At 49.1% G+C, this 15,000-nt stretch overlaps 1 protein-coding gene across 1 annotated transcript in view; it reads right to left on the reverse strand.

The window, feature by feature from the left end:
* LOC111981152 (inactive rhomboid protein 1) overlaps window positions 1-15,000 on the reverse strand; it is a 71,983-nt gene that overhangs the window by 4,784 nt on the left and 52,199 nt on the right. The window contains exons 2-11 of the mRNA XM_070433719.1: window positions 12,214-12,358; window positions 11,866-11,881; window positions 11,580-11,724; window positions 10,222-10,329; window positions 2,831-3,050; window positions 2,376-2,582; window positions 1,599-1,724; window positions 1,153-1,322; window positions 657-908; window positions 420-535 (exon numbers count right to left, since the gene is read on the reverse strand). Of these exons, the coding sequence (XP_070289820.1) occupies window positions 420-535; window positions 657-908; window positions 1,153-1,322; window positions 1,599-1,724; window positions 2,376-2,582; window positions 2,831-3,050; window positions 10,222-10,329; window positions 11,580-11,724; window positions 11,866-11,881; window positions 12,214-12,330 (1,477 nt within the window). The 5' untranslated portion in view covers window positions 12,331-12,358. The remainder of the gene's footprint in view (window positions 1-419; window positions 536-656; window positions 909-1,152; window positions 1,323-1,598; window positions 1,725-2,375; window positions 2,583-2,830; window positions 3,051-10,221; window positions 10,330-11,579; window positions 11,725-11,865; window positions 11,882-12,213; window positions 12,359-15,000) is intronic.

Genomic DNA, 15,000 nt, shown 5'->3' on the forward strand with positions numbered 1-15,000 from the left:
TGATGTGAAGGTCCTACAGGGGACAGAAAGGAACACGCTTACAACCATGATGTGAAGGATCCTACAGGGGGACAGAAAGACACGTTACACAGGATGTGAAGGATCCTACAGCGTGTATATGCTCAGTGAAGTGAAGAGTATGTCCTCTGCAGGTATTAGCGTTCCAGCGTAATCCAGCTTGCTGTGAGAGACACTCCACAGCCAGCCAACCAGGGATCTCTAGTTTATCAGCATCAACATTTTCTGCTGTCTGTCTATCTCCTCAAGCCAATGACGGCTGCTGCCTGCAGAGAGGACACTTCCTTTAATTACCCCGGAGAGGAGAGAAGAGGAGAGCAGAGCAGATAAAGCAGCAGAGATATGAAGAGGACTGCCGACCAGCTCCCTTCTACTAATAGAGCAGGGAAGTGAGGTGGTACTCACAGAATCAACCGTCTCGTGCTGGGAGAAGCCCACGGGGGCGATGCCATAGATGCAGACAGCCAGGATGGTGATCAGCAAGTGGACAACAGTGATCCAGTACGTAAAGAAAGGCCTGATGGAAACACAATATCCATATTAGAAAACAACGGTTTTACACAGAAGTGCTGTACTCTACACCAATGGTCTCATATATTGGACACGCTGAGCCTTAGCATGGTCTTAGAGACCATTACCTATGGTCATCCATGTCCTCTATCTGCCTCTTCACATAGCTGTCGATGCGCTTGCGGTAGGTTCGGTTGGTGAGCTTCCCCACCATGCCCAGCCCGTAGGGCCTCTTCTCCCGAGCGAACAGCTTCTTGACGGGCACAACGATGCGCTGACCCCGTCGCTGTCCGTTCACACTCACCACCTCCTGCCGCAAGGGCACCTTGGGCGGTCCTGGGGTTCCCTCTTTGGCCTTACGCCACCCTCGCTCCAGAGGCCTGGGAGGGGAGGGGAGACAGAGAGGAGGAGGGGTAAAGTCAGTTTAAAGAGGAACCCACCACAGAACCACCCTTGGAGAGAGTGTGGGTTCTCTTTAACCCAAACACTGTGTCAACACAACTGAATGGTTCACTGAGATGCTCTGGTAGTGTGTTGGATTTTGGCAACAGGAAACCAAAGATACTGTAGTCATTTCAGATGTTTCTGTGTACTTGTTGTCATGAGTCAGTGTGACAGACTCACAGCATGAGATGGCTCCTCTCCAGTTCACTCTTGTCCAGAGCGCTGCCGGTCAGCTCCGTCTCGTCCAGCATACTGCCCTCCTCCTGCACCACATCCATCATAGCCGCGTCCGACGGAGACTCAAACACCTCGTCAGCGTATGTGGACAACTCTTCCTGCATCAGACAGTCCTGGGGGAGGAATTGGGAGGGGGTTGGCCAGGTCTGAGAACAGTAGTGGGTGGGAACTAGGCACAGGAGATTTCCCTGGTCAGCTCACACATGGTTTAGGAAAAACTCCTGGCCGTAATGAAAACACACACTAACTGGTCGGCCAATCACAGGCCTTTAGACTCTATCCCAGGCTGCAACTCTGTTAGAGACCTACAGGGGGTGCTGTATGATCTCTTTTAGATGGAGGCTTGAGATGAGTTTCTAACTACAGAGTAGATGAGGACATGTCCTTACTCTGGCGAAGAAGGATGTGTCCAGCTCATCAGGTAAGTCCACCCCGTCCTCCTCCATGAAGCTAGCAGGGGTGAAGCTGCGTCTCTGCATCCGCCGCAGGGTGGCGTTTTCCCGCAGGGAGCGCCCCTGAGACGCACACACACACATAACAACACAACACACACTATAAGCTGTCACCTAGCACAGCAGGCTGTAGTGTTTTGTCTAGTGCCATACAGCAAACAAACGGTGCAGACACACAAACACACACACACACACACTAACATTGAGTTGAGTTTCTTTTTGCATGTCAGAATTGTTGGAGACAGTACCTCATAATTATAACACATGCATAGTAGGTATATCAGAGCTTGAGTACCCATGTTTGTTCATTCCTCCATGTCMCTCTTGCACTTCCAAAATGGTAAGCTCTTTCMTAACAGTAGTCCTAAGCACAGCACTGCTGCTCTTGAACATGCAGCACAGCACATAGTGGTCTCCCTCAACACTGAATGACACAACACAACACAGAGATAATGTCTCCTTTTGAAAATAAATGTATCCGCCCCGATGGAACTGAGTGTTGTTCTAGAACGCCGGAGGCTGACTGATTCCACACAACTGATCAGGCCATGCTGTTTCACTGAGGGTACCTTATCGATTAAGGGAAGAGTTTGGTCATAGTGGTACTGGGTGGGTATGGTTTGGATCTGTGTGTACAGTACAGTAGAGGGCTTTAGCAGCTGAAATAATGAATCACTTCCTTCAATAGGATGTCTCGTCACACAGCAAGCTCACCTTMACCAGAGCKGYTGCTGCCCTGAAGCTCATCTTGGCGACAGACTCCCTCTTGCGTCGCCGCGGCAGCCGGTTGAGGCCYGAGCGGGAGGAGGTGAAGGAGCAGAGGGAAGCGGCGCCGGGGGTGACGGGGGTCTGGGGCACGCTGTAACCGTCCACCTCCTCCACCATACGGAACGCACGCCCCCTCGCCAACGGGTCCACGATCTGAAGATGACAGACACAGGCAGGGCGGTTAAGAACAGGCTATCTAGGACTGAGTTTATATTGTGWAACTGGATTATGTTCGAATAATCAACCGAGATTATAATTGAAAAAATACTGTGGGTACCACAGGAGACAAATATTGATACATCCAAAAATATGTTATCAAGATCCACAATGAAACCCTCACTGAGGTACAAAAGTACTACAGGTATAATGACCCAAATATATAGATGACATAGGTATCATACCTTCTGCATGCCAAAGGCGTGTGCTGAGGAGGGTACGTAGAGGGGCGGGGGCGTCTCGGTGCTGGTCAGAGAGATGTTGTCCTGACTGGACAGGTCCATCTSCCGGATCACCTGGGGCTTCAGACGGCCATAGCGCATGCTGCAGTGGCGCAGACTCTTCCTCTGCCATTTCTGGGTGGCATCGCCGTCCTTACTGACCCCGAACCAGTCCGCTGTGCCCCTGACACCACAAACACCAGCCACTCAGTCCGCGGGAAGCACACATCTCATCTCAYAAACTCCMMYCTAYCCACAGAACTCTCTCTGATCACCTAGTTCCGCAGTACTTCTCTCGTAGAGGGAGTCTGYTAACTCCAGCTATCTAGCACAGAGTGCATCGGTTATTGGCCTGAGAGATATAGAGCTGTTATTAGATGTCCCTCCTCAAACCCTGTTTGGAAGACTGGGTGGGCAAACATGCAATGGACTGATAACGCCACACTTCCCAAGAATGGAAAAAATGACTAATTGTTCTTGACTGCACTAGTAATAGACCATCAGCATGAGAGAGGGAATAAGCCCGGACATGTTCCAGTCCAGGCACACACGCACACACGCACACACACACACACACACACACACACGGCCCACACAACACACACACACACAACACACACACACACACACCACACACACACACACACCACACACACACACACACACACACACACACACACACACACACACACACACACACACCCCACACACACACCCACACACCACACACGCCACACACACACACACACACACACACGCACCACACACACACCACAACACACACGCCCACACACACACCACGACCACACACACACACCGCCCACACACACACACACACACCACACCACACACACACACGCCCACACACACACACCACACACACACACACACACACACCACACACCACACACACACCACACACACACACACACACACACACACACACACACACACACACACACACACACACACACACCACACACACCACACACACCGTCTCTCTCATGGGTCTGGTGTATATTGTATTACTTTGTCTGCCTTTGCACCATTACAGCACGGTAATAAAGTCATAAACATTTGAATAAATGTAAAGACTGAACTTGCATGCTGGAGGCATTCTGTTGCTGGAAACGGCTAAAAAAAATCTGTCAATTTCCTCCAGATCACTACCTTTAGAATAAAGAGATTTTTGGAATGGACTATTCTATTTCAATTTGACCACATTAAAAGGAGTAGTTCACTATTTTACAACACGGTTCCTGAAAGTAGTAGTAGTCTGAAAGTAGTCTATGGGCCAGGAGAAACTGTAATCTACAGTTCAGTTCTCTTTAAACATCCATTACAAACTTCAGCTAACTTTAGCCACTACGGACTTTTTTTTCCTTTAAAAAGTCCGACGAGAATGATATACTGCTCTAACGGGAACAGACCCAGATTCTTCTGAGAATTCATAGGCGATCGAATAAACCCCCACTTCTGTATTTTTGTAAATAATAGCTGGTGCACGATATCTAAGGAAGTCTCAAGGTTTTGCTCTCCTGAGATAGAGTATCTCATGATAAGCTGTAGACCACACTATCTACCTAGAGAGTTTTCATCTGTATTTTTCGTAGCTGTCTACATACCACCACAGACTGATGCTGGCACTAAGACCGCACTGAATGAGCTGCATTCCGCCATAAGCAAACAGGAAAACGCTCACCCAGAGGCGGTGCTCCTTGTACCCGGGGACTTTAATGCAGGGAGACTTAAATCCGTCTTACCAAATTTCTATCAGCATGTTAAATGTGCAACCAGAGGGAAAAAAACTCTGGACCACCTTTACTCCACACAGAGAGACGCATACAAAGCTCTCCCTCACCCTCCATTTGGCAAATCTGACCATAATTATATCCACCTGATTCCTGCTTGCAAGCAAAAATTAAAGCAGGAAGCACCAGTGACTCGATCAATAAAAAAGTGGTCAGATGAAGCAGATGCTAAGCTACAGGACTGTTTTGCTAACACAGATTGGAATATGTTCCGGGATTCCTCCAATGGCATTGAGGAGTACACCACATCAGTCATTGGCTTCATCAATAAGTGCATTGATGACGTCGTCCCCACAGCGACTGTACGTACATACCCCAACAAGAAGCCATGGATTACAGGCAACATCCGCACTGAGCTAAAGGCTAAAGCTGGCGTTTAGTGGGACTCTAACCCGGAAGCTTATAAGAAATCCCGCTATGCCCTCCGACGAACCATCAAACAGGCACAGCGTCAATACAGGACTAAGATCGAATCGTACTACACCGGCCCTGACACTCATCGGATGTGGCAGGGCTGGCAAACCATAACAGACTACTAAAGGAAGCACAGCTGAGAGCTGCCCAGTGACACAAGCCTATCAGACTAGCTAAACTACCTCTATGCTCGCTTCAAGGCAAATAACACTGAAACATGCATGAGAGCACCAGCTGTTCCGGAAGACTGTGTGATCACGCACTCCGCAGCCGATGTGAGTAAGACCTTAACACAGGTCAACATTCACAAGGCCAGAGGGATTACCAGGACGTGTACTGCGAGCATGCACTGACCAACTGGCAAGTATCTTTACTGATATTTTCAACCTCTCCCTGTCCGAGTCTGTAATACCAACTGCTTTAAGCAGACCACCATAGTCCCTGTGCCCAAGAACAGTAAGGTAACCTGCCTAAATGACTACCGACCTGTAGCACTCACATCTGTAGCCATGAAGTGCTTCGAAAGGCTGGTCATGGCTCACATCAACACTAATATCTCAGATACCATAGACCCACTCTAACTTGCATACCACTCTAACAGATCCACAGATGATGCAATCGCTATTGCACTCCACACTGCCCTTTCCCACCTGGACAAAAGGAACACCTATGTGAGAATGCTATTTATTGACTACAGTTCAGTGTTCAACACCATAGAGATCTCAAAGCTCATCAATAAGCTAAGGACCCAGGGACTAAACACCTCCCTCTGCAACTGGATTCTGGACTTCCTGACCGGCCGCTCCCAGGTGGTAAGGGTAGGTAACAACACATCCGCCACGCTGATCCTCAACACAGGAGCCCCTCAGGGGTGCGTGCTCAGTCCCCTCCTGTACTCCCTGTTCACTCATGACTGCACGGACAGGCACGACTCCAACACCATCATTAAGTTTGCCGATGACACAACAGTGATAGGCCTGATCACCGACCAAGACTAAACAGCCTATAGGCAGGAGGTCAGAGACCTGGCCGTGTGGTGCCAGGACAACAACCTCTCCCTCAACGTGATCAAAACAAAGGAGATGATTGTGGACTGCGGGAAAAAGAGGACCGAGCACACCTCCATTCTCATCGATCGGGCTGTTGTGGAGCAGGTTGAGAGCTTCAAGTTCCTTGGTGTCCACATCACCAACAAACTAACATGGTCCAAGCACACCAGGACAGTCAATGAAGAGGGCACAACAACACTTATTCCCCCTCAGGAGACTGAAAAGATTTGGCATGGGTCCTCAGATCTTCAAAAGGTTATACAGCTGCACCATCGAGAGTATCCTGACTGGTTGCATCACTGCCTGGTTTGGCAACTACTCGGCCTCCGACCGCAAGGCACTACAGAGGGTAGTGCGTACGGCCCAGTACATCACTGGGGCCAAGCTTCCTGCCATCCAGGACCTCTATACCAGGCGGTGTGAGAGGAAGGCCCTAAAAATTGTCAAAGACTCCAGCCACCCTAGTCATAGATTGTTCTCTCTTCTACCGCACGGCAAGTGGTACCGGAGTGCCAAGTCTAGGTCCAAGAGGCTTCTAAACAGCTTCTACCCTCCAAGCCATAAGACTCTGGAACATCTAATCAAATGGCCACCCAGACTATTTGCATTTCCCCCCCCCTCTTTTACGCCGCTGCTATTCTCTGTTGTTATCATCTATGCATAGTCACATTAATAACTCTACCTACATGTACATATTACCTCAACTAACCGGTGCCCCCGCACATTGACTCTGTACCGGTACCCCCCTGTATATAGTCTCACTGTTGTTATTTTACTGCTGCTCTTTAATTACTTGTTACTTTTATTTCTTATTTAGATTTTTTTTTAAACTGCATTGTTGGTTAGGGGCTCGTAAGTAAGCATTTCACAGTACAAGGATCTACAACCTGTTGTTTTGTCCCGCATGTGCAACAACATTTATTTGATTTGACAAGCTACAATCAATGTAAGTAATGTTTTTTAAAATGGCCAAATCTTCTTTAAGTACATCAAACCAAATATGGAGTTAATTTGATTTATTGTGTTTCGATGTTCCAACATATGCTCACCATATGTTCTTCTGCAGGGACGAGAGAGAAAACGAGTTTGATCAGTCATGGAAATAAAGTGCTGAAAACAAAAAGTCTCTCTATTTAAAAAGACGATGGAGAACAAGCTAGAAGGAAAAATACTTGGAACTTTGGTGTAAATAAATATTGCGATAGTTGATACGATATATCGTCAAAAAATATTCCGATAGTAACTATCGATTCTTCCCATCACTATCCACTGAACTCGTTTTCTCATGGCTCTCTCTTGTCCCTCTGTAGAAGACACATGGTGAGCAATATGTTGTAACATCGAACACATCAAATCACAGTCAAATTGCAATACTATATAATCGTGAGAATCATGATAATATCGTATCATGAGGTCCCTAGCAATCCAAGCCCTACTCCTAGCAACGTTATTATAGCCCACTAAACTCCTACTGTACCTGTCATGTAAAGGATTATTCTGGGTAATATGGAAATCATTTGAAATACTGTGTCCTGTTTTCCTCTGGGTTGTGGATGTGTACTATCTCTATCAGTCTGTTAGTGACATGATTGATTTTCTGGATTCCAGACCAGCTGCCCTGTCCTCCAGGTCGTGGCGGTCATCAGAGTGTGTCAGCCTGCATCCTGACCTCGGAGGCTTATAAATAAACCTCTGCCTGATGGAACATCTGGAGCGCCTCTCTACCTCTCTCCTCTCTCTCTCTACCTCTCCCCTCTCTACTCCTCTCTCTCCCTCTCATCTCTCTACCTCTCCTCTCCTCTCTCTCTACCTCTCCCTCTCTCTCTCTCCTCTCCCCTCTGCTCTCTCTACCTCTACTCCTCTCTCTCTCTCTCTACCTCTCCCTCTCTCTCCTCTCCCTCTTCTCTCTCCTCTCTCTACTCTCCCTCTCTCTCTCTACCTCTCTCCTCTCCTCTCTCTACTCTCCCTCTCTCTCTACCTCTCGCCTCTCTCTCTCTACCTCTCCCTCTCTCTCTCACCTCTCGCCTTCTCTCTACACTCTGCCCCTTCTCTTCTCTACCTCTCCTCTCTCTCTCTGCCCTCCTCTCCTCCCCTCTCCCTCCTTCTCTACCTCTACCCTCTCTCTCTACCTCTGCCCTCTCTCGGCTCTCTTACCTCTGCCCCTCTCACGTCTCTACCTCTACGCCTCCTCTACTCTGCCCTCTCTCGCTCTCTACTCTCCCCTCTCGCTCTCTACCTCATCGCCTCTCTCTCTACCTCTGCCCCTCTCTCGCTCTCTAACTCTGCCCCTCCTCTCTTACCTCTACCTCTCTCCTACCTCTTGCTCCTCATCCGCTCTCTACCTCTGCCCCTCTCATCTCTACCTTCTGCCCCTCTCACTGCTCTCTACTCCTCTCCCTCTCCTCTCATACCTCTGCCCCTCTCACTACGCTCTCCCCTTACCCTACCTCTGCCCCCTCCGCTGCTCTACTCTACGCCTCTCTCTCTACCTCTGCCCCTCTCTCCTCTACCCTGCCCTCTCTCTCTCTACCTCTACGCCTCTCTCCTTCTCTACCTCTGCACCCTCTCGCATCGTCCCTAACCTCTGCCCTCTCACGCTCTCTATACCTCTGCCCCTCTCACGCTCTCTACCTCTGCCCCCTTCACGCTCTCTACCTCTGCCCCTCTCTCCTCTCTCGCTCTCTTGTCCCCTCTCTCGCGCTCTACCCCTGTCCCCTCTCTCGGCTCTCTCTCCTACCCCTCTCTCGCTCTCTTCCTCTGCCCCTCTCTCGCTCTCTACCTCTGCCCCCCTCTCTTGCTCTTTTCCTCTGCCCCCTCTCTCGCACTCTACCTTGCTCTACCTCTGCCTCGCTCTACCTCTGCCTCCTCTAGCCTCGGTCTCTCCTCGCTCTCTTTTTAGTGGCATGGGAAACATATGCTTATCAAATTAGATTTGTTTTCAAATTTTTGTGGGTCTGTGTAATCTGAAGGAAATGTGTGTCTCTAATATGGTCATACATTTGGCAGGAGGTTAGGAAGTTCAGCTCAGTTTCCACCTCATTTTGTGGGCAGTGTGCACATAGTCTGTCTTCTCTTAAGAGCCAAGGCTTGGCCTTTCTCTAATATCAAGCTCTCTCCCTCTGCCCCTCTCTCTCTCTGCCCCTCTCTCTCCTCTCTGCCCTCTCTCTCCCTCTGCCCCTCTCTCTCTCTGCTCTCCTCTCTCTCTCTCTCTCTCTCTCTCTGCCTCTTTTTTTCCATGAGCTGTTGTTTTCTTTAATTGAATCATATCATCTGTACATTCAATAAGGATCACAATACAATGTTCTCTGCCTCTGCCAGTCTAATCTAATCAGGTGCTGCAGAAGGCCACACTAACCCAACCCTGCCGCTATACACACATTAACCAGAATGGCTTTGTTTAAAGAGCAGCTCAGGTTATTTTAAGACTCAGTCAAACGCAAGTATGGTCTTTTAGTGACTGTAACATCGAATCAGTGGACATGTATTCTATGGTCCCTAACTCACACAGAGATTCATAAAGTCTGAGGCGACATTATTGCTGCTTAGTCTTTGKTCTGACCACAATGGAATGCGGTGGTTGTTGTGTATTCCAGGAAAATGGCAGCTCCCTTTGTTAGGCTCCTTTATTATGACTAATTCAGTGTGAGTCAGATGTGTCAATGAGGTGAGTCATATAACAACACCAGTCATAGCACAGAGAGAAAACAACAGCACCCCTGAAGAGAGGCTTACAGCTATAGGCAATGGAAGACAGTTCATTCAGTTCATTCAAGCTGTGTCTTTATGCCTGATGCAGTATTCTATCTTACGGAGACCCTGCACTCTCTTGATAATTCTCTCTGTTCTGAACTTCATACTCTTTGTACTCCCTAGATCTGAGCCATTACCAACATAACCTATGACACAAACATTGGTGGGGTAAACACTTAGCTAAACCTGTGTCAGTATGTTATCCATCACAAGATGTTCTGGCTCCCCATGGTTGCATACTGTATGTTACTGTAATCAGACAGGAAGTGCTGTCCTCATTGGCCAGTGTACTGTAGGCCCAGTCTGACCTCTGACCTCTGGCCTGCAGTACCTGAGCAGGGTTCTGGAGAGAGAGTGATGCTTCCTGGGGCCGCGGCGAGATGCCCGCTGACCCTTAACGGGCACTGTGTTAATCCGCTCAAAGTGCACCCTCCTGCTGCTGGAGACGGGCAGGGGGAGAAGGTAGGAAGGTGAGAGGAGGAGGGTGGGAGGTGGAGGAGGACAGGGCAGGGGGCTGGGGGATGAGTGTTGGAGAGGAAGAGGTGTGGGTAGGTGGAGGAGGACAGGGCAGGGGGCGGGGAGAGTGTTGAGAGGAAGAGGGTGGGGAGGTGGGAGGAGCAGGGCAAGTGGGGCCGGGGGAGAGTGTAGAAAGGTGAAGGAGGAGGGTGGGAGAGTGGAGGAGGACAGGGCAGGGGGCGGGGGGAGAGGGTAGGAAGGTGAGAGGAGAGGAGGACAGGGCAGAGGGGCGGGGGAGGAGGGTAGGAAGGTGAGAGGAGGAGGAGGACAGGAGCAGAGGGCAGGGGAGAGTGTAGGAAGGTGAGAGGAGGAGGAGGACAGGGCACAGAGGCGGGGGAGAGTGGTAGGAAGGTGAGAGGAGGAGGAGGACAGGGCAGTGGGCAAGAAAGAGAAGGAAAAAGAGAAGGAGAGAAGAAAAGAAGAGATGGTGAGCAAGAAACAGCATCTAGAAAAGCGATAGACAGAAATAGTGCAAAAGGAGTAAAGCTTTTTCAAGCACTGAAATTGTGAAGGGAAATAAAGTTTGAACATGCATTAGAATCATACACACTGACCACCGACAAGGAACCGGCAGATGCAGAGGGTTTCCCAACTCATTTCATTTCAGACTGTTGAAGAATCAATGCACACAATCACAGCCACAGTTATTTAAAGTTTTAAACACTGTAATATGAGCCCATCTGCAGACCCAGAGACAGGCACTATGATAAAACACACCACAAACAAACACCTACAAAAACCAGTCCGTCCGTGTCAAATATCCACTGTCCTCAGTTCAACCAGACAAATTGCAAGGCAAATAAGAATTCTGGTAAAAATCAAATGCAATCAAACCACCAAACTGAAGTGGGTGGGGGGCAATCAGGCAGAGAAACACGACAGTATGGTTCTCATGCCTTGTTACGTGGCATCACACAAGTAGCCTACAGTAACAAACTGGTCAAAAAACATGCCATCCATGAAATTACAGATCTGGGATAAAACATGCTTATTTAACACCCATCATGACAAGTTCATAATAAATATTTTCAGTGGGCGCCCACTGCTCAACACCAAAAGATAACACAAATCCCATGGCGGTCGTGACGATTCCGTGTCACACAACCGATGATCTAACCAACCAAGGTGTCCCTTCAAGTAGCTCCAGAAAGCTTTGATAATGTTTCCCCTTACGTCTTGATGGTTTGTGTGATGGAGGACTGGCGTAGCAAGGGGCCGGCCGGCGGGGTCAAAGAGGTCGCGAGGCGGGGACCGGAGGTGGGAGGGGCTTCCACTGGCATGCTGATACTGCGGAGCGAAACCCTGGCGCTTACACCGACTGTACAGTGGGGGGGGGGGGGGGGGGGGGGGGGGGGGGGGTGGGGGGGGGGGGGGGGGGCAATGGAAAGAAACAGAAGGATGAAGTACACACAATGAGATGCCATTATTGCATGCAGAGATTCACATACAGTTTACAAACAGACCACATAATAACTCTGTGGGAGAGACAATGAGAAAGCAGGGAGAAGAAATGTAAGACAGAGACCGCATGAGAATAAAGTGTGGGATAACAAGGAAAGGCATGCAGAGAGAGAGAGAGAGAGAGAGAGAGAGAGAGAGAGAGAGAGAGGAGAGATTAGAGAGAGAGAGAGAAAGAGGAAGGAGAGAAAAAAAGAAAGCGAGGAAGAAGAGAAGTAGAAAACAGAGTATGGAGAGAGAGAGAGAGAAGGGAGAGAGAGGAAAAAGGTGAAAGAGAGAGAAAAAGAAAGAGTGAACAGTAAGGGAGAGGAGAAGATAGAGAAGGGGGGAGAGAGAGTGTGTGCTGTACCTGAACGAAGGTGGGTGGCTCATCCAGGGACACCTGAGCAGTGGGAATGTCCAGTCTGAGCCATGGAGGCTTCTTCCTCTGCAGGCTGCTGGTGCTCTCACGGCGTGGTTCAGCCATGCTCCCAACCCCACCCCACGCCTCCCACCTACAGGGAGGGAAAGACGAAGGGAAGGATGAGACTGATACATATCCATCCTACAAGTATAATCACATCCTCTTTGTCCCTCAGGAGTTTCAGTTAAAAGTCTAATCAACAATTTGTAAATGAAAGCCTGAGAGCATCCCAATAATAGCTTGTGTTGCAGAGTCATTACACAAGATGGTGCTGATGAGCCTTGAGTCACGCCATGTAACAGGGTCTGTACTGCGATCATAAAACCAGTTAGAAAAGCAGAGAGCGCCAAATGGAGATATTACCAGACCACAGCTGTTTACTCTTACCCAGAAAGAAGCACACGGAACCATTTAACAAAGCAATAAATATTTGTTCAGCGGGGGTGGGAAAGTTTATGATCTAAGGACTAATCCCGAAATGCCAGAGATTAAATTGAATTTAATCCCACCTTGTTGTTATATATTAATCTATTCTAGGCCTATCCCCTGCCAGGCATTTGTGGGAGAGACTAAATTGCTAGGTCTTTTCCCTGTGCATTCCCATGACGCAGTCTAGAGACCACAGGAGGTGCAATGAACCTCACCGGCCTCCGTCAGAGAAASCTCCTCATCCCTAGAACATTGTTAWCAACAATCCTTCACTTCAGCTTGGGTTCTCTCTCCCTGTTATTTGGTAAAATAATACTGTGACCTTCAAACACAAGGGTGGCACTCTTAAAGTGCTCTGCGACATTCTCCCCAGGGGTATCATAGGACAACTGAAACAATTATTCCCGCAGTGAGATACATGAACGCGTAAATAAAGACTATTTCCYCCGAGAAAAACACTCAAGCGCGCGCCATTGGTTAGTTCCTCACCAGAGAAGCTGTTATTAAACCCTTTGAATGTGAGGAAAAACACTCTCCTCACKTGTCACATGATATTTGTCTTTCACAGACTCTCATTTTGCTCAAATGCCCCACAAGACGAGGGATGGGGGCCCTAATGTGGTCTTGTGCTTTCACTTCAGCAGCATCAGAGGGCTATGAGCGGGCTGGCAGCAGTCATACAGGGTCACACATTCCCTTCTACGGTTACAGAGCTTTAGGTCCTTGGAAAGTCCATGGCAATGTCAAGCACATCTGCTTTGCGTTGCATTTTAACACACTGCAGGCTCCTGTTTTAGCCCAAGTGATGATGGGAGCGTTCATGTGAAACATAAATCCTGCCACAGAGCCAGCGAGGCTGACAATGGAGGGCAGTGGAGGGAGGCAGGAGTGAAACCCCAGGCCGGAGGCGCTGTCCACAGATAGAGAGGAGAGGAGAGAAGGTGAGGAGAGAAGGTGAGGTCAACCACACTGTGCTAGTAACAGCAGCCTGGTCCCAGTCAGCCAAGTCATCATTGACGGCTGGTGTTCACGAGCCATCGGTTCACAGCAGGACACACATGCAGTCAGTCCCATYCTGACCTGTCCTATCATGTGTGAAAAGGGTCTACTACACACAACTGGGTTCAAGTGGTATTTGCTTTCGGTAAAATACTTTAACTGAGTTTGATTGAGCTTGCCTGGTGCAATGGAACCAAGGGAATAGAACCAAAAGTGCAATCCAAGCCAATATTGCACTCTATGTATGCTCAATCAAATTCAGCAATCATTTGAAACAAAACACATACTATTTGAACCCRGGTCTGACATAGAGAGAGCACACTGAACAAGTCCATTAGCGTGTGGTAAATAGCTAGCTACTGTGAAGACAGAGCCAACAAGAGGTCGGTCACTTCACCCATGGACGCCATGCTGAGACATTCTGCCCCACTGCACAGAGTGGAGAGAGGGCTCTGTGGTGGAATGCTGTCCGAGCTCACCAGCCTTTATGTCTGGTCAGGAGCTCTGGGTTGTGATGACTGGCCAGGATTAGCTGTTAGCTGAGCCAGACGGGAACAAAGCAGGCCAGCCTAGGGTGTGAGGGAGGGAGGTGTGAGGGAGGAAAGAGGGGGAGACCGCCCTCACTGACTCACAACCAGGTTTTTCTGTGCAGAGGAAGATGAGCAGAGAAAATATCACAAGATGACACATTTCAAAGCACGGTCACTCAGCTCCATATGAGCTCAGACTTCTAGTGACGGTACAGGTCATGACTGTAGGTTTTCTGACTGGGGGTATAAGGCGTAGTGACAGCCTCCCCTGGTCTCCTACTGGGGTGAGTCATGGACCAGGTGAAGCTCTGTTAGACCAGCTAGCAACCAACGCCTGGAGGAGGGAAACTTCAGCCTGTCTGGCTTTAGCCTTTGCACTTATACAAAACACCCACTACAACATTTCTGCCAGAACAACACACACAAACCCTCTCTTCTATAGCCCAGACAGCCCTGAAGCTACAGCTCCCATAATTTGCTTTTAACTACAAACTCCAGGGATCTTAGTGCTTAGTGATCCAACACAGCAGAGGCATATGCCCTGGTTCTGCAGATTGTATCGAGGGATGGGAGCCTAATTGTCTTCCACACTCAGTCTCATGTGATTCCAGGCCCTGCAGCCGTGACTGTAGTGTGTTTGAACTGGGCCTCAGCCTCTGTCTACTGCTGAATCTACGCCCCACTATCTCCTGGGTTTGTAGCTAACACTGGGGGCTTTGGCGCCTCCGATTCTCCCCACGGTTTTCCTACGGCCAACCCACTTAAATCCTCCTGC

The sequence above is a fragment of the Salvelinus sp. IW2-2015 genome, linkage group LG20 (assembly GCF_002910315.2).
Source record: "Salvelinus sp. IW2-2015 linkage group LG20, ASM291031v2, whole genome shotgun sequence".
Taxonomy (NCBI): Eukaryota; Metazoa; Chordata; class Actinopteri; order Salmoniformes; family Salmonidae; genus Salvelinus; species Salvelinus sp. IW2-2015.